The sequence below is a fragment of the Rhamphochromis sp. 'chilingali' genome (genome assembly GCF_963969265.1).
Source record: "Rhamphochromis sp. 'chilingali' genome assembly, chromosome: 1".
NCBI lineage: Eukaryota > Metazoa > Chordata > Actinopteri > Cichliformes > Cichlidae > Rhamphochromis > Rhamphochromis sp. 'chilingali'.
In genome coordinates, this window is record NC_137929.1 from 11,214,322 (window position 1) to 11,232,444 (window position 18,123).

The 18,123-nt window shown below is 41.3% G+C and overlaps 3 protein-coding genes across 4 annotated transcripts in view; all 3 read left to right on the forward strand.

Annotated features, from left to right (window-relative positions):
• The window catches only part of LOC308403394 (NACHT, LRR and PYD domains-containing protein 12-like), a 1,254,170-nt gene that overhangs the window by 829,363 nt on the left and 406,684 nt on the right, over positions 1-18,123 (forward strand). The gene's annotated exons all lie outside the window — the stretch shown is intronic.
• The window catches only part of LOC308403590 (uncharacterized protein), a 67,079-nt gene that overhangs the window by 19,554 nt on the left and 29,402 nt on the right, over positions 1-18,123 (forward strand). The window lies entirely within an intron of this gene.
• LOC308403468 (protein NLRC3-like) overlaps positions 1,533-18,123 on the forward strand; it is a 21,228-nt gene continuing 4,637 nt past the window's right edge. The window contains exons 1-6 of the mRNA XM_080892912.1: positions 1,533-1,735; positions 2,343-2,395; positions 5,859-6,143; positions 6,947-8,747; positions 11,589-11,762; positions 15,797-15,970. Of these exons, the coding sequence (XP_080749038.1) occupies positions 2,347-2,395; positions 5,859-6,143; positions 6,947-8,747; positions 11,589-11,762; positions 15,797-15,970 (2,483 nt within the window). The 5' untranslated portion in view covers positions 1,533-1,735; positions 2,343-2,346. The remainder of the gene's footprint in view (positions 1,736-2,342; positions 2,396-5,858; positions 6,144-6,946; positions 8,748-11,588; positions 11,763-15,796; positions 15,971-18,123) is intronic.

Sequence of the window (18,123 nt, forward strand, 5' to 3'; positions counted from 1 at the left end):
AAGAGAAACAGTTTTTAAAGGTGAAATATAGAGAACAAATCAAAAGTAGTCAAAAACGGCCAATTATACCCTGGACCCCAGAGGGTTAAAGGCTAAAAGCAAAGGTTTTGCCATTTACTGTTTATATTTGTGTGTATTGCTGCAGCTTTTTTGAGTATTAACTTGGTGCCTTTGGGTGAAATAACGGTAATATGAGTGATCCATATGGTCACAAAGAATAGCCTCTTGTTTCTGTGCTACCAAAGTTTCATTCATAATGTGTTTGTGGTCAGCACCTGCACATTAAACTACTCAAACATTATAAAGGTCTCCAAGCTCACACTGAGGCCTGTGGGGCACAATCAGCCACAGAGACAGTTCACACATTTATATGAATATTTCATACTTTAAGTCTTCCTGATTATTTAAGTGGGATGAACAACATACATTGGAATTGTATATAATAATATCACAGATGATAAATTAAATAGATTTTAAGTAGATGCTTGTGCATTCTTAAAGTCGTATATGTTGAATTGAACTATGTGATGTGTTCAAAGCCTCCCAGTCAGTGCTGTTCTCCATGCCTGTCGGACATGATGTTATTAGCACAAACATTTTAAAGGTGATCGTTTTAGGACTTCAGTAATAATACAGACAGCAATGTAGTTAGCAATAAAACAGCTTTATTGGGAATTAACTTAAAAAACAAACAAACATCTGTCTCCTATTTTCTGTCACACAGGAAAGAAGCATCAATATCTGATGAGAAGACTTATTTATTTCTTTTTGGGGGGGTTTTCAACAGGAGAAGAATATCTAACAAGTTGATTTGTTCACATCTTAATTTTTAAGTGAAATGTGCATTTTGAGTTCATACACTCTGTATATAAGGCGACAGTTTCCTTTTGCAGTATTTTTGTGTGGAGTGTTTTTCTCTGTCTTAACAAAAAGGGAACAAAGATGTTTAAGTTCACCTAGGATGATTTGTCTTAACTTTCACATGGTCTTACTGAGGTGATGTGAATTGAAACATGCATTTTGTTTTGGCGGTGAGGGAGGGATGTGCTGGAAAAGTTTGAAAAGGGACCTTGAAAGTGCTTGAATTTGACCCTGAAAAAGGCATATGAACCCTGATCATTATCATTAGCCTGTGTAAGTCCTGAGTGTCCTCCAGTTCAGTGTCTTTGTCAGTCCCACATGTGTCATTTCTGTTCAGCTGGTCTTCCAGTCAGTCATCCATCTCAGGCTCTGTCATTCTGTCATAAACACCAGCCTTCACCACCTGTGAGTCCTGCGTTTGGGTCCTCTCTTCTCCACATCCACACTGCGATGCTGTGACATATACAGTACATAAAATCAAAATTCACGTTTTATGCAACTAAAGTGTTTCATTATGTAGGCTACAGAACATAATTCAGTTATAGACGATATATGAAACATGTATACTTACTGCATTTGAATCATTTAAACCATATGTGATATAAACACCTGCACGTGTGTTTGAAAAAACAAACGCTTTGATTTTGACACCCCAAGAAAATCTTCCTAGATCTGCACGTGTTCAGAGTAAGAGCAGAATAAACAGCAGCAGAAGCTGATTGATGAACAGCTGAATGACATATCAGCTGTAGCTGCAGCATCTGCACAGAGTTTGATTGGCTAACGCTGATTTGTTTGTTTTTTTAAACAGGACAGCAGAGAGAGAGAGGAGGAGATGAAGAGTGCAGCAGATTGATGAGACAGTGAAGAAGAGGTGAGCATCTGACAGAGCAGAGCCAGTTTAAAGGAGCCTCACAAGCTCACACATGACAGCTTCATCAACATGGAGCTCTGAGTGTTTATTAAAGGATCATTGGACGCTCTGACACAGCTGACTGCAGCCTTTAGCTGTGAGCACACAGTGTCTCACATTTACATTCACTTCCCTGTCAAACTCAATAACTTTAAACAGCTGCTGTTATCAGGTGAAGATAGCAAAGCTTTCAGGGCTGAGCCCCAGTGTTTCAGGATAATGGCCCCAGAGACCACAGTCAGATATGTGGGGAAGGATTTTAAGTTTAAAACTTCCTTTAAGCACTAACAGCAGAGACGCACAAAGTCGCAGACAGGGAACAAAGTATTTTAGGTTTGTATTGTCAGATTATTTAATCATTATACTGAACAAATATGTGAAAAAGTAAAAACCTCTATTATGATGAGGTTATCACTACATTCACATGTCATCGATGTGTTCTTTCACACAGATCAGTTTCAGTGTGTGTGGCCCGTACACTAAACCATGACACAAATTCATATGATGTGACACCCAGACTGTGTTCACTGTTTCTTTTGGTAAAATCATCTTCTCGTGTTTTTAATAGCAAGATGATGGAAGAACCTAAAGAACAGCCAGCCAAAGCAGCTCCATCAGCAGGTAGGAGATCAGTGCTTTGTATGATGAGACGTATGGATGTATAGACTTCAGGCAGATTCTTTTTTGTAACTGTGATAAGTACATGAAATTCACGAGTTGTAACCTGTCCTAATCTTTGCCTTAATCTTTCTGTGGGACATTAATATAACATGAGAACTTCCAGTCTAAGGAGTTTGGCAGAGAAACAACTGGACTTTTTTGTACTTTGAACCCACATATGAGGTTAAAACGATGCCACCTTAAAATGAAACTGAAAAAATATTGAAACTGAAACAAATGTATTGAAAGTGAAAAAAAAAATGATAGTGAAAAAACATAAATATAGAAATTTAAAGAAAAAACTCACTGTTCATGTGGTTTTCACACTTACATCGTTTTTTTTCCACGTACAGTTATTTTTTCAGCTTCAATTAGTTGGCACTGCTTCGGCATCTGAGGGTGCGCTTGAGGAGCGGGGCTTCAGAGCCACATATATGAGCCACATATGTTTGCGCACATTATATTGCTGACCAGTGACTGTAGAAATCATGGACGACCTAATATCTGCAGCAGCCGCAGTCATGAAGAAACTTGCGTATCTCTGAACGGCACGTAGAGCCGGGACGCTGAGAGGAGGTCCAGCGATTACCGACTGTTTCAAACTGACAGACTCAGGTGTTCTTCAGTATCTACCTGACAGAAGGACCTGAGAGCCGCCACAATATTTTTGGTAAGTGAAAGGTGTTTGTAAGCTAATCTGTAGCTAACATCCTTAGCTAGCTAGCTAAGATGGGCACTCCGCTATCGGCAAAACTTGTTTTGTAAAGTTTGTTAAGCTAACCTATGCAGGTGAACGAAATGAACAGAAACGCACCGGGCTGCTCAGTCAGTAACTAACCACAGTTACTGTACTTTTATTATGAGTATTACACTGTAAGAGCAACAGGCTGCACTCTGCTGCAGCTCCTGTGCAGAGCTGATTATTAAATATGTGCAAACAGCAGCATGTTTTCACTCTTTTGCCACATCTGTAAGGATATTAACACATATTTTTAAAAAGGCTTGCACTTTAGTAACCCCTCATTAATCATTAATTACATATTAAATAGCAATGCCTAATATTTATGTACTCAAACCAAATACTTCTGCTTGGCAGCTTAAGTTAAAATGTGTGTTTCATTTTTCCTCGGATTACATTTTTAGCACTGACTCTGTGTATTGTTTTTACTAAGTTTGTTTCAAATATTCAGGTTTAATAAAACAGTCTGAATCATTCTTATTGAGGTAAGTTCACAAAGTTACATGTGCAGTACAGCTTACATCCTTTGAGAGGGAAAAAAGCATTAATATTTGTTATGATACCTCTGTATGTTGGTGACCACGGTGCAGCAGCAGACTGAACCAGGACTGAAACCTGCTCCGTCTGCTCATGTATGCAGATTCACATTCACAAAGCACCAACAACTCAAAGGTTAACATTATATTGGAAAATCTGTTGGTATATACGGCTTTAAGAAATAAACAGCTCGTATGTAAGCAGAGCTGAAGAACTAAAGAAATGTAAGAGAAGAACTTCAGATCCTGGATGTGTGAGGACAGAGAAGGATCAGCTCTATTTCAGATTTGAGATAAACTTTATATTTCAGTTTGTGATGGTTCTGTTCTCTTTGTGATTACAGGAGCTGATTCAGACCTCAGCACCACCCAGTGACAGCAGACAGATCATCCAACATGTTCACATGTTAACTGCAGAATGAACTGATGCAAACAGTGCAAAGGTTAAAGCACCACATGTGCTGTAGTGAAAGCTGCAGCTGTTTTATGGATAAAAAAAAAGTCAAAAGGATTAATCACCCATGTATCATATGAATGTTGGGTTTTTCTCTGTATCTATTATTGTACGATCTACTGTACAATATAAAGCACCTTGAGGCGACTGTTGTTGTGATTTGGCGCTATATAAATAAAATTGAATTAAATTGAAATGTAACTGTGTCACTATATATCAGCATTAACAGGACCTCAGCTTGGTGTTTCACAAAGCTGCTGATCTCAGACCTGCACAGCTTCCATTTTAAACACTGAATGTACTCAGCTGCATGAAGAGCACGTTTGAGTTTCTCTGACACAATTAAATAAAACCTGATGAAGGTCAAAGGTCGTCACTTGTATGTCGAACTACAGACTTGTCATCTGGAATTCTTTCACAGGTTTTTTATTTTTGCCAATAGTGTGTTATTTACCATAAAGTGATTCAGAGTCATTCATACCAGAGTAACCAGAGAGGATAATATATTTTTAAATATAAAACTATCCACAGGACTGAATATAAGATCTCTAAGTAAAAGTCCAGAGACTCTGAGCATTATCCAAGTATTTATAACATTACACAAAGCAAAGTTCTCCATCACACAACGCTCAAAAAGAGATTTCTACGCCGAGTATGCATCATTCTCAGACTCCTCTCATACTGCCAATAAACTCTTCCAGCTCCTCCTCCCCTCCAGGAGGCGCTACAGGAGCCTTCAGACTAAAACCAGCAGGTTTAAGAACAGCTTCTTCCCCACAGCTGTCGCCCTACTGAACTCAGTCCCCGCTGAGCCTTTCCATCCACACTCACCTAACCCTTCTACACTCCTCCTCCCAGTGACCATGATCCTTTCATTATCAACATTCACCACGTTGGTTACTGCTGTAGTTTTAGGACACTGACATGGTGTAGTCTCTGTTATAGTGTGTACACTGTTATAGTCTGTTCAGAGAGCTACGCTTCCACTACTGTAGATATTTTCATAGCACTCTGTAGATCTGTTTACCTCACAGTGCTTCATCCTTATATATGTATATTTGTTCATAGTATACTTGTATACCTGCCCGTCTGTATAGCAATATAGAACAGCTGTATAGCAATACAGATCATCTGTGTATCGGTTACAATATTATTTTTCAGTTTCAATTTTTTCTTCAGTTTCATTTTAAGCTGGCATCATTTTAACCGCACACACCCTAAAATTTAGTATTTGTTGATGAGATGATGAAGTGTTAATTCAACAAAGTTAGAATACAGTGGAACCCCAACTTACGAAATTAATCCGTTCCGGTCTTTCGTAGGTCGAAAATTTTCGTAAGTCGAAGCACCCATCGCGCCTTTTAAGTGAGGCGATGCTGAACGATAGGCTTTAGGCTAATTGCTAACTAGAACAACAATACGTCATTCAAGTGGAACAGCGAAGCACGAGTACGGAAGCCAAGGGGTTGTCACATGATTCGGAAGGCATTGTGAGCATTGTAAGCTCAGCCAATCAGAGCCAGCGGATTTCGTTACACGGGCATTTTACCATAACACGGGCAGAAATATTGCCGTTCATTGCCCTCGTAACTTGGATTTTTTGTTAAATGGGGTATTCGTAAGTCGGGGTTCTACTGTATTTTTCACATGATTTCAACTGAGAAGCATGTTTATGTCTCTTTCTTCTTCCTGTAGAGGAGGAGCTTGCCAGGGTACGGTCAGCCTTTGTCTGGAGGGTAACAACAGAAATCCTCACACAGCTGCTTGAGGCCCTCGTATGTGACACTGTCTTAAATGAGTTGGAGAAAGAATCGATACTGGAGAAGAACCTAGCCAGAGCAGATAAGGCACGCAGCTTCATCGACACAGTGAGGAAAAAAGGAGACAAAGCATGCAAGATAACAATCAAATATCTTCAGATCAAAGATCCTTCTCTTTTCTCTCAGCTGCGTTTTAACTCTGATCCATCTGCTCAACAAGGTGAGGTCATGCATCATATACCATGAATAAAAATGGTCACCTTGCAGTTTGTTGATATGTGAAAGTGAAACCTCAGAATTCATTGTAAGAAAAAGGAGAGGGCAAGAACGTCATTCTACGACGAATGTTTGGATTTGTTACATGCCTGCAAATGTATTTTCTAAACTACATGGAGGAATTTTGATGATCGTCATAAACGTGTGAAACTACTTAGATCTAATGTGAGCTGTATTTAATTAAACACAAGTGTTCTTTACTTTTAAAAACCATGCAAACTGATTGCCTTAAAAAAGACAAGCATCAGTCATTTGACTTAAATGTTTAATGAAAAAAAATGCCACATTTATATATAATAAAGTAAAGCACATGTTTTGTGTGGCCAGAAACGGTTTACATTGTCTTTCGCCATTGTAATATATGACAAGAATTAATGAATCTCTCTCAGATGCTTCTTTAAATAACATAGCAGTGGGGAACATTATGACACTTCAATGTTGTTTTTTTTGGTTACAAAGTTTGGAGAAGAGGCACAGAAAGCAGAAACCTGTTTAGCCTGCACATGTTGGAATCAGGTACATATGAAAAGCCGCAAAGCAATGCAGATGTGGAGGTTCAAAACATTTAATGTGGCTGTTTTCAGGAAATACATTTAGGAATTCCTGTAGCACCTTTTTGATGAATTTCTGGTAGAATGAGTATATTAAAAACTAAAATGTATGATAGGCTCAACAAGGCAAAGTATGTCAGATAGCTCCTTGAGACCAGATTTGTAGTTTTCCTTCTTTTTTCCTTTTTTGATTCAGATGCTCTTCAGAAGTGTCAGCCTAAACTTAAGTCTGTCTTGAAGAAGAAGTTCCAGTGTGTGTTTGAGGGCATCGCTAAAGCAGGAAACCCAACCCTTCTGAATCAGATCTACACAGAGCTCTACATCACAGAGGGAGGGACTGCAGAGGTCAATGATGAACATGAGGTCAGACAGATTGAAATAGCATCCAGGAAACCAGACAGACCAGAAACAACCATCAGACAAGAAGACATCTTTAAAGACACACCCAAAAGACAATACCTGATCAGAACAGTGCTGACAAAGGGAGTGGCTGGCATTGGGAAAACAGTCTTAACACAGAAATACAGCCTGGATTGGGCTGAAGGCAAAGCCAACCAGGACATCCAGTTCATATTTCCATTCACTTTCAGAGAGCTGAATGTGCTGAAAGAGGAAAAGTTCAGCTTGGTGGAACTTGTTCATCACTTCTTTACTGAAACCAAAGAAGCAGGAATCTGCAGCTTTGAAGACTTCCAGGTTGTGTTCATCTTTGATGGTCTGGATGAGTGTCGACTTCCTCTGGACTTCCACAAAACTACAATCCTAACTGACCCTAGAAAGTCCACCTCAGTGGATGTGCTGCTGATAAACCTCATCAGGGGGAAACTGCTTCCCTCTGCTCGCCTCTGGATAACCACACGACCTGCAGCAGCCAATCAGATCCCTCCTGACTGTGTCGGCATGGTGACAGAGGTCAGAGGGTTCACTGACCCACAGAAGGAGGAGTACTTCAGGAAGAGATTCAGAGATGAGGAGCAGGCCAGCAGGATCATCTCCCACATCAAGACATCTCGAAGCCTCCACATCATGTGTCACATCCCAGTCTTCTGCTGGATCACTGCTACAGTTCTGGAGGATGTGCTGGAAACCAGAGAGGGAGGAGAGCTGCCCAACACCCTGACTGAGATGTACATCCACTTCCTGGTGGTTCAGGCCAAAGTGAAGAAGGTCAAGTATGATGGAGGAGCTGAGACAGATCCACACTGGAGTCCAGAGAGCAGGAAGATGATGGAGTCTCTGGGAAAACTGGCTTTTGATCAGCTGCAGAAAGGAAACCTGATCTTCTATGAATCAGACCTGACAGAGTGTGGCATCGATATCAGAGCAGCCTCAGTGTACTCAGGAGTGTTCACACAGATCTTTAAAGAGGAGAGAGGACTGTACCAGGACAAGGTGTTCTGCTTCATCCATCTGAGTGTTCAGGAGTTTCTGGCTGCTCTTCATGTCCATCTGACCTTCATCAACTCTGGAATCGATGTAATAGAAGAGGAACAAACAACAACCACCATATTTTCTAGCATATATAACAAAACAAAACTAGATTTCCTTCACCAGAGTGCTGTGAACAAGGCCTTACAGAGTCCAAATGGACACCTGGACTTGTTCCTCCGTTTCCTCCTGGGTCTTTCACTGCAGACCAATCAGACTCTCCTACGAGGTCTGCTGACACAGACAGGAAGTAGCTCACAGACCAATAAGAAAACAGTCCAGTACATCAAGAAGAAGCTCAGTGAGAATCTGTCTGCAGAGAAAAGCATCAATCTGTTTCACTGTCTGAATGAACTGAATGATCGTTCTCTAGTGGAGGAGATCCAACAGTCCCTGAGATCAGGAAGTTTCTCCACAGATAAACTGTCTCCTGCTCAGTGGTCAGCTCTGGTCTTCATCTTACTGTCATCAGAAGAAGATCTGGATGTGTTTGACCTGAAGAAATACTCTGCTTCAGAGGAGGCTCTTCTGAGGCTGCTGCCAGTGGTCAAAGCCTCCAACAAAGCTCTGTGAGTACATTTGTACTCATGTCTTTACTTTTAACATCCAACTGTGTCAGTAATTTATTTCACCAGGTTTTCTGTCTTTGTATGAATTTGTAAAGTTTTGGGATTTCTCCAGTACAACTGTGACCTCTTTGATGCCTCCAGAACTCGAGACGCTGGATTCACCATAAACTCTGATCATCACTGCTGCTGTTATGTTATCAGTCTTTGTTTTAGCACTTAGGCTGCATGTGCCTGATGTTGTGATACTTTATATTCACATGCATGCTCCTAGATACATTTCTACTGCAGGTCTATTTTAGTCACAAATGTTGGTGAAACACTTGCTTTTACATGCATGGTGGGTCCTGCATTAAAGAAAGCATTTGAATTACTCAGTGAATCCTGGCAGCCAGAGAAACATCCTTAGTTCCACTTTAAACTAAACTCTGCTTCGGTCTTCCACAGTGTGTTTGTTGTTTCTTTGTTGTTGTTGGCCTGCTCTCTCCTCTCACTCCAATCTGGTTGCAGCAGATGTTTGTCCCTCCCTGAACCTGCAGACTTGGGTGCAGCACCTCAGTTCATCTTCAGTCTGAAACCAGCTGTTGTAGCTATATCCCCTCAAGCACAGCTTCCCTGGTTATCTCTGCTGTGGTTGCTATAAAATTTAATCTTGATTATAAAAAAAAGAACAAAAAACCTCAAGTCAGACTTGATGCCATTTGTTGGCAGCATGGTGCCTGTTTGTCTTTGATGATAAACTGCAGCACAGTCTAAAGAAAACCTTCTGACTTTATTGACTTTATGCATGTATATATTCTTCCTGTTCACCTTGGACACACAACAGCTCTCTGTTTGTTGTGATTGGATCTAGAACAGCCAACATATCCTAATCTAGATGATTTCTAAGGTGGTATCTGGGAGGAAAAGTTAAAATCAGCTTGGATGGCCTGTACTGTATGATGGCCTTGGTTGCACCACATTGATAGCCATGCAGGGTGGTTCACTCCTTGGGCAAGAAGACCGAGGAGTGAGCCACCCTTGGTCAAAGCTTGGTCATTCAAGCTCACTGTTTTCCCCTTGTTGCTTGATGATAGTATTTTTTTTTTTTGGCTTATAGTCATCATTGTCTTCAAATTAACTCACACACTGCTGACTGCTGTAGCTTACCTGGCTGAGCAGGTGACCCATGCACTGAAGGTTAGAGTCGTGACTCCAGGGCCTGGTTTGAGTCTGCCCAAGACCATTTCCTGTGTGTTATTCTCCTCACTTCTCCCTCCCTTCCTGTCTTCTTTGTCCTATACAGTGAAGACAAAAGGCCTCAAGTTCTGAAAACTCTTCCCCTTCATCATCTTCCATCTCTCTCATCTAAAATCTCCAGTATTCTCTGAGTAGAGAATCTTTTCACAATCTTGAATGATAAGGATCCAAGTGGGTAAAGTTATTTATTTGTTGTGTTCCTATTTGCAGCTGGGATAGATTAAAAAAAACTCTCGGCTGCCCAAATTACATCCAGTTTAGAAGACAAACATTGAGTGAAGTGTTTGTTTCATCATCCTTCACAACTCATCAACCAGGTGTCACAAACTGCAGCAGGACAGTACAAAGCATGTCATACTGGATGGCTGCAACAACCAGAGTTTTACCTACCTTTGGTATTTCGTGACAGCATGAGCGTAATATTTACTGAACAGAGTCGTCTTCTGTAATCTTTTCAGATTCAGATTCAGAACACTGTATTTATTTTCAAGGGGCAATTAGGATACTGAGCTTTCCAACCGTACATACGATACACAAACATCACACTGGGGAGACAGGTCAGGCTAGGTAGCTGGCCGGTCAGCCGCTAGAGCAGCGACCCGGAACCGAACAGCAGAAAATGCACAACATCAGGAAAGATGAGGAGAAAAAAGAACTCCTCCCAGACTGAGCTCCAACAGGGAGATCAGTTTGAGAACAGACAAAAAAAATGACCTTAGCGCAGAGCACATGAAAACTCTTAATGCGCCATAGAAACACATGACAAGTAACAGGGATGGGTAAAAGGTGAGAGACAGCCGGTGTAGACAGCGCATCCGGGCCTGCAGCATTTGCGCTGGTCCCCTCGACCCACCGTCTGCACCGGGAGGGGATAAGCATGCTTAGGATGGGAAGGAACAGTCTAAACACCGTCTGTTATCAGGGTGAGATTTGTTCAGCTCCAGCCTTGAGACCACAGCTGACGCCGGTATGTTAGCCGCATGAGATGATGGTGGCTTTCTTTGGTGCGAACAACTGCATGTCAATTTCACAGCTGATCTAACAGTCCGTCACTCGTCTCTCAATCTCCCGTTGGAGAGCCACGAGCTTCTCCGAGAGGTTATCGGTTTTGCGCTCAAAGAGCAAAGTCTGAGAACTCACGACCGCCATGAGCTTCTTCAAGATCTTATCCGTGCTGCGTTCAATGAGCCCATTTTGAGAAGTCACGACCCGTCCCATTGTTTCAGTCACAGCGGGCAGCCTTGTGGGGTTTTGAACAGCTGATTCTGCTTTCTTTAATCTTCAATAAGCCAGGGCCAAGCCAGCTCAGATCAGCAAGAACCCTTTGCTGCTGTGAATGTCCGTGCTGCTATATTTCAGGATCAGGCTCTAAATGTACAAATGGATCTGAGAAGATTTCCAATCATGTTTCTACTAGATTTACAGTTTGTTTTCATGTCGTCTGACTCAGAAGGTGGAGCAGGTGGAGCTTACAAGGAGTAAGTGCTGCTATAGAAGAAGAGTTGTGTTTTAATGAAGCTATTTAATTAACCGATAATTGTATTGCATGCTGGCATTAAAAATGTTTCATTTGACTGATTTAATTGTTTGTTTGTTTTCTTCCAGACTGAGTGGCTGTAACCTCTCAGAGAGAAGCTGTGATGCTCTGTCCTCAGTTCTCAACTCCCAGTCCTCTAGTCTGAAAGAGCTGGACCTGAGTAACAATGACCTGCGGGATTCAGGGGTGAAGCTTCTGTCTGCTGCACTGCAGAGTCCACATTGTACACTGGAAACTCTCAGGTCAGGATCCAAACATATCATTAAATGATATTATTGTACAAACAACCAAGCTTTATAGAATTGGCAGGTGAAGTTTTCTTTATCTTTGGATTGCTTAGGAGATTCTTAATTACTGTCTGAATATTTTTTACAGTCACATATTTTGTTTTAATGGTCAAACAGAATTATTGTTCAGTTCAATGAGCAGGTAGCTGTGAGATTCATATTAATGAGGTATATTTGTATTAAAGATGACTAAACTTGAACAGTAGCTGTGAGTTACTTTGTTTACTCATGTGTGCTGATGTTGTGAGTAATTTAAAGCTGAAGTAAACTTGTAATGAGTTTAATAGAGTTTCTGAAGTAAGTGTACTTGGAGACATTTATGTGTTTACTAAAGTCCAGGAGCAGGAGGCTGTGTGTAGCATAGAGGAACCCAGACCTCAGCTTTGTCTCCTGGTTTCTGTTGCTGCTGTTACAGTTTCCCCTCATCGTTCCTTCAACAGTCTCCTCACTGTAACAAATCAAAGTGTTACTGTATAGATTCACGTCTGAATGTTGCCATGTGCTATTAAAACTGAAAGCGATGTTTCATACACCCACGTGGTTCAGTCACACAGTAACTGATGGTAAATAATGTTTGTGTTGAGCACATCGTACAGGTCAGCTGCTCCACACAGATCTCAGGTTTACATGCTGGAACAGTTTGTGATCATGAAGGATAAACCTCACTTCCTCTTTGTTTCATACAGATGTGACATGAACAATAACACATTCATGAAATCCTTTTAGGAACACAAACACTATTGTAGCTGGAGAATATATTTGAATGTAGGATAATGTAGGGGATCATAAACAACAGCAATAACTAACCACCACCTCACCATTTGGGTTGGTAGCTGCATGTTGATTGATGAAGTCATTTTCTTCTTCCTCCATTTCTACCTTATTAACATCAGATTAAAAGCTGCACAGAGACAGGCCCTGGACATGTTTAGCCTAGCTTAGTACAAGGACTGGACATGGGGGAAACGGCTCTCATCACTGGATCAGAACATGAAAACAAATATGAAGTAAAGTTTTGTTGAAGTGAACTGTGGTGGTGCCCAATGTTCCCTCTAAGCTGCGCTCGTGCAACTGCGCGCTGCTGGCACGTCTCTGCGCACAGAAAATCTGTGTTGCACACACAAAAAAAAATCAAATCTCAATTTAAATTAAAATTAAATCTTCAACAATTCTGTTTTGCAGTGTTAGTCAGTGACTGGCTGCTCCCGTATGGGATTAGAATGATGCCACCTTATCCCATAGTCCAGCCAATCACGCGATTCACATTCGTATATACGCAGCTAATCAATGTCGCTGACAGGCTATGACAGCGTCCTTATGTGCCAACACCGGTGTTATAGCGAGCAAAGTGGCTGATGATGAGGTGAAGCCACGTTAATGACAACGTGTACAACCATTGGAGATGTGAGCAGGACAGACGTAACAACTGAGGGAAAAAGTGTGGACTTTATACCAGTTTTTAAATTGTGTTGATCGGCCACGTAAAACCAGAGTTATGATAAAATATCTGCAATGTTTGGTTTTCTTCCTGAATAGTATTGTTGTTTATAACAACGATAGTATTCAGTATTTATTGCAACAAACTTTGTTGTTTGCAAAACTCAGTTACTTTTTTGAAGAAGTAACTATATAATTAATTGCCCAACATTGGTCATTATATCCTGTATTTTGCAGACAGAGTTACAGACTCTCTCCCAGACCACAGACTCATAATACAAGTCAGAGCTTTATAAAAATAGAAAAAATAAAGTTGTTTTCAAAATTGGAGTTCAAGTTATTTTTACTTCCAATAGTGTTAACATGCTACAGGTCATGAACAAGGTTGTTTTTAATTTTCATTGTAAGTGGGCTAAAGCAGTTAATTAAAAGTAGTCTAACATCAATGTAAATGCTGTAATTTGATTACTTTAATAAACCATGTAACTTGGATGGATAAGATGCTGGCGTGACCACAGTGCTGTTACGTTTCGGTGTTGTCAGTGTTTTTGGCGTGTCTGTTTCCTGCTTTACTTTGAAAGTCTGTGTTATCTTACTGTGTTCAGTTTACGTTTCCCTGTCTAGTCAGTTCTGCGTTGCCCCAGCTGCGTTTCCGTCTTGTTGTCCATTTCCTGATTGCTCCCTACATACACAGGTATTTAAACCCTGTGTTTCAGTGTGTCATGGTCGCGATCTCCCCCCCCCCCCCGTTGTAAATAGTTTGGCGCCTTGTGTTGTTATGTAAATAAATATCGTATTTTGCTTTAAAATACGATAGACCTATATCTTTCACCACCCGCTGGAGTGCTTGCTGGAGTGCTTGCTGATCAGCATGTTCATGTTCTGCACGTTGCTGTAACTCCCAGGTAACCATGGTTACACAGCCACGCCCAGTAGTCTCCAGAGAGACCAACAGCTGGTTCATGTTGTAACGCCGTGGCTTTCGTAGTCTCTCCTTTTTCTACAGCTCATGTGTTCTTCTTGTGACGGTGCGTCTTGAGGCTCATACATGCCGTCATTTGTTGATCCTAAGAACGTTCCTCAGACCGACTTCTTCAACAACAGATAACTTTAGTTGTATCAACACTGCCTCCTGGAACAGTTTAAAATGAACATGTCAAAGATCTGTACCTGTCTCCATGTTTCTGTCCCCGCCCCTTTCTTTCTGTCCTGGGTCATGTGAGCGCTGCAGTAGTATTAGGCCCACCCTCAATGCTCCCATTGGCTGAGACGCATAATGACGCCCATTTCAAGCCAGCACTGATCAACATCCCTCCTGTGACCCATGGCTTTTATATTCAGAGCCAGTGAGCACTTTCACAATAATCATGATTTTAAAAACTGTGATTAAAATAATTGCTGACGTTAATCAGTTAATGAGTTAACGAGATAATAACAGGTTAAGTTGCCCTAATAATTAGACTTTGGTGACAAACTGATGTGATCTCCATGTTTCCTTTGTTGGACTGTGGGCGAGTGTCAGAACTGAATGTACTGAGTAACATGTAGAGTTTAAACATGTGTCAGTTCCAGTTTTAGAGCTCTAAAGTGCAGCTATCATGTTAGGAATATGTTAGGAATAGACAGGAACACTGAGCACACTGAGGTCAAATCTTTATTTTACCACTCGCTGCATTCTTGATGTTCATGAATTCAGCAGGTTCATGATTGTCTGCAGCATTAATCTCATATTTCCATTAAAAGTGTTGAATTTGACTGTTTGATGTTCTTTATGATCTCTGGCACCAGTTCATCTGTAGGCTGAGCTCAGTCCATCCATTTAGTGAAATGATGTTTAAAGGTCTCCTTGTTCTGTGAGCGTGCACAGATCCTGGAGCAGAAAGCCTGGGTTACAGAGAAATGATCATCACTGTGATGATGCTCATCATCTCTTACTGGGATTTGAGGTTTTGTCAAAGCAGCAAAGAAAGCCTGGCTATGTTGGACTGGGTGTGGCAGCAGCTCCCAGTTTGAGTTCAGGAGACAGACACCCTCTCTACTTTGAAGATCAGCTTCAAACTTTCCTTTTTGATAAAGCTTATAGTTCGAGCTGGATCAGGTGACCCTGAACCATCCCTTAGTTATGCTGCTATAGGCTCAGGCTGTTGGTGGACTTCCCATGATGCTCTGCTTTCCTCTCCCCTCTTTTCACTCCTGATGCTTTTATATGTCACTACTGCATGACCTTAACTTTTGTCTCTCTGTTTTGTTCTTGTCTCTCTGAGCTCATCTCTTCTTTCCCCTCACCCTGCAACCACTCATGGTAGATGCTCCTCCTGGAGCCTGTTTTCACTGGGAGGATCTTTGTGTCAAAGGGAGTTCTTCTTCCCACCATCACCAAGTGCTGCTCACAGTGGAGGCGGTTACCTTACACTGTTAAACAGCTTCAGATGACTGTTGTTGTCTGTTGGGTATTGTCACTTATAAATAAAGTTACAATGGATGGATAGATGTTATTGTGACAAAGAGAAAACAACTGATGACAGATAGATTGTTGTTTTGTGTGTCTGCAGTCTGTCAGGCTGTCTGATCACAGAGGAAGGCTGTACTTCTCTGGCCTCAGCTCTGAGCTCCAACCCCTCCCATCTGAGAGAGCTGGACCTGAGCTACAATCATCCAGGTCCCTCAGGAATGAAGCTGCTGTCGGCTGGACTGAAGGATCCAGGCTGGAGACTGGACACTCTCAGGTATGGAGAGAAAATCTGATAGAGGAGGAAGAGCTGGAAACATTTCCTGTGTCTTTCACTCACTTCCTGTTTGTTTCCTGCAGATGACACATGAACAATCACACATGCAGGACTATTTTCAGGGACAGACACACTAGTCTAGCTGGATAGTTCATGGATATTTATGTAAGGGGTCTCCAAGGAGTCTGTTTGGAGGAACATTTAGGTCACAGGTGTACCTGATATAGATACCAGTGTACCTAATAAAGTGTCAGCTAACATTTGGAAATGGAAGCTTAAATAATGACAAACTGTACATTCACAGCTGAATTCACAATAAATTTGTTCTCAAGTGCACATTTTTCTGTTATTGTTCTCAAACAACAGAATGAGAATGAAATATTGATTCTAACAGGGCCCATAAACAGCATTAGCTTAGCAGCATTAGCTTATCAGAGTTTCCATCATGGTCACACAAATCCTTAGCAGAGCAAAGTGGCCTACTTAGCAATAGCTGCTGAAGTTGTATAAAGAAAGGGAAAACAGTATTAGCATTAGCACATAATGCTAATTCACATCGAGTGTTTCTCGATAGCTCTTTCTCATTTGAGAAACAAATGAATTCTGTTATTAAAACCAGCTGTAAGGTTTATATTGTTGATTGTCATTTATGCTTAGAAATATTTACTCATATATGCTTAGAGTTTTATAATCGATTGCATGATGATAGAGGTTTGATCCTTAGTAGTCTGTAAAGACTCTGTGTACCTTCCAGAGTGCTCTGGCATGCACACAGCACTTGGGGCCATGAGAGAGGTCGTACCCTCTCTTACTGATTTATGGTGTAGGACAGAGGTCTCAAACTCAATTTAGCTGGGGGCCACTGCAGGCAGAGTCTGGGTGAGGCTGGGCCGCATTAGGTTTTCTACAAGAAAGGCATGGTTAAAAAATTCCAATCTTCTCAAATCTCTTTATTTTTATTTTTTAACACAAAATACGAAAAATAAATAAACAAATTAAGAATTAATAAGAAAATAAATCAATCTGTAATACATAAATAAATAATAATAAGATATTTTTAGTCAGTGAACTTGTGTTTTTCTTTCAGTCTTCTATATCTGCTGTATTTAGATTGAAATGTCTGTATTAACAGTTCTATAACCTTCTTCTGAACATGAATGGAACACTGTAGAAAATGAACTGTTCTTCTGAACATGGCTTCTCTTGCCTACTCCTTGCTGCTAGAGACCTGGCAGCGTTTCCTCTCGCATAGCCGAGCCAGATTTGGCCTGAGGGAGGAAGCAGTTGCGACCCTCAGTATGTCTTGAAGATGATCATCCGTAAGTCTGGACCTGTACTTGGACTTATTGAAGTTCAAAGTGGAGAAGAGCTTTTGGCACAAGTATGTGCTACCAAAAAGGCACATGGTCCGCTTGAACATTCGGGAAAGCCGAGGGAAGCTAGGGCTCAATTCTCTCAAAAATTGTCCAAGCTTGTCTGCTTTTCCACTCACCTCCCTGAACTTTGCTTTGAGTTCAGAGTTGCACTGCAGCTCAATGAGCTCCATTTGAAGCACAGAAGGGGCATCTTGCACATCAAAGGAGAAGGGGTCCGCAAAAATGTGAAAGGTGGCTCTGTGTGTCTTGAAGTCAGCAAATCTGTGATCAGATTCCTCCTGTAGCCTCAAAATGACATCAACATACTCGTCAGCACTGAATGGTGTGCCTGCATCCACGAGTGCCTTGCATGCTGGGAAATGGCAAAGGTTTGTCTGAGAGAGCTGAGCTTTCCAGAGTGCCAGTTTTGTGGAGAATGCTCTCACGTTGTCATAGGCAGCACTGACAAGTTGCCCCTGGCCTTGTAACGTCTTGTTCAGTACATTAAGCTCATGTGTCATATCAACAAGAAAAGCTAAGTCCATGAGCCATTTGGGATCAGTTAGCACAGGAACACTAACTCCATCCTTCTCCATGAAGGCTTCACTTCTGCTCTCAACTCAAAAAGTCTCTTTAATACATTTCCCCTGCTGAGCCAACGTACCTCAGTGAAGTCGAGCACATCCCCATATTCTGACTCCATTTCCTCTAAAAAAGCACAGAACCTTCGGTGCTTTAAGCCCCTGGATCTGATTTGGTTGATGCATTTCACAACAATAGACATCACATCGTCAAACT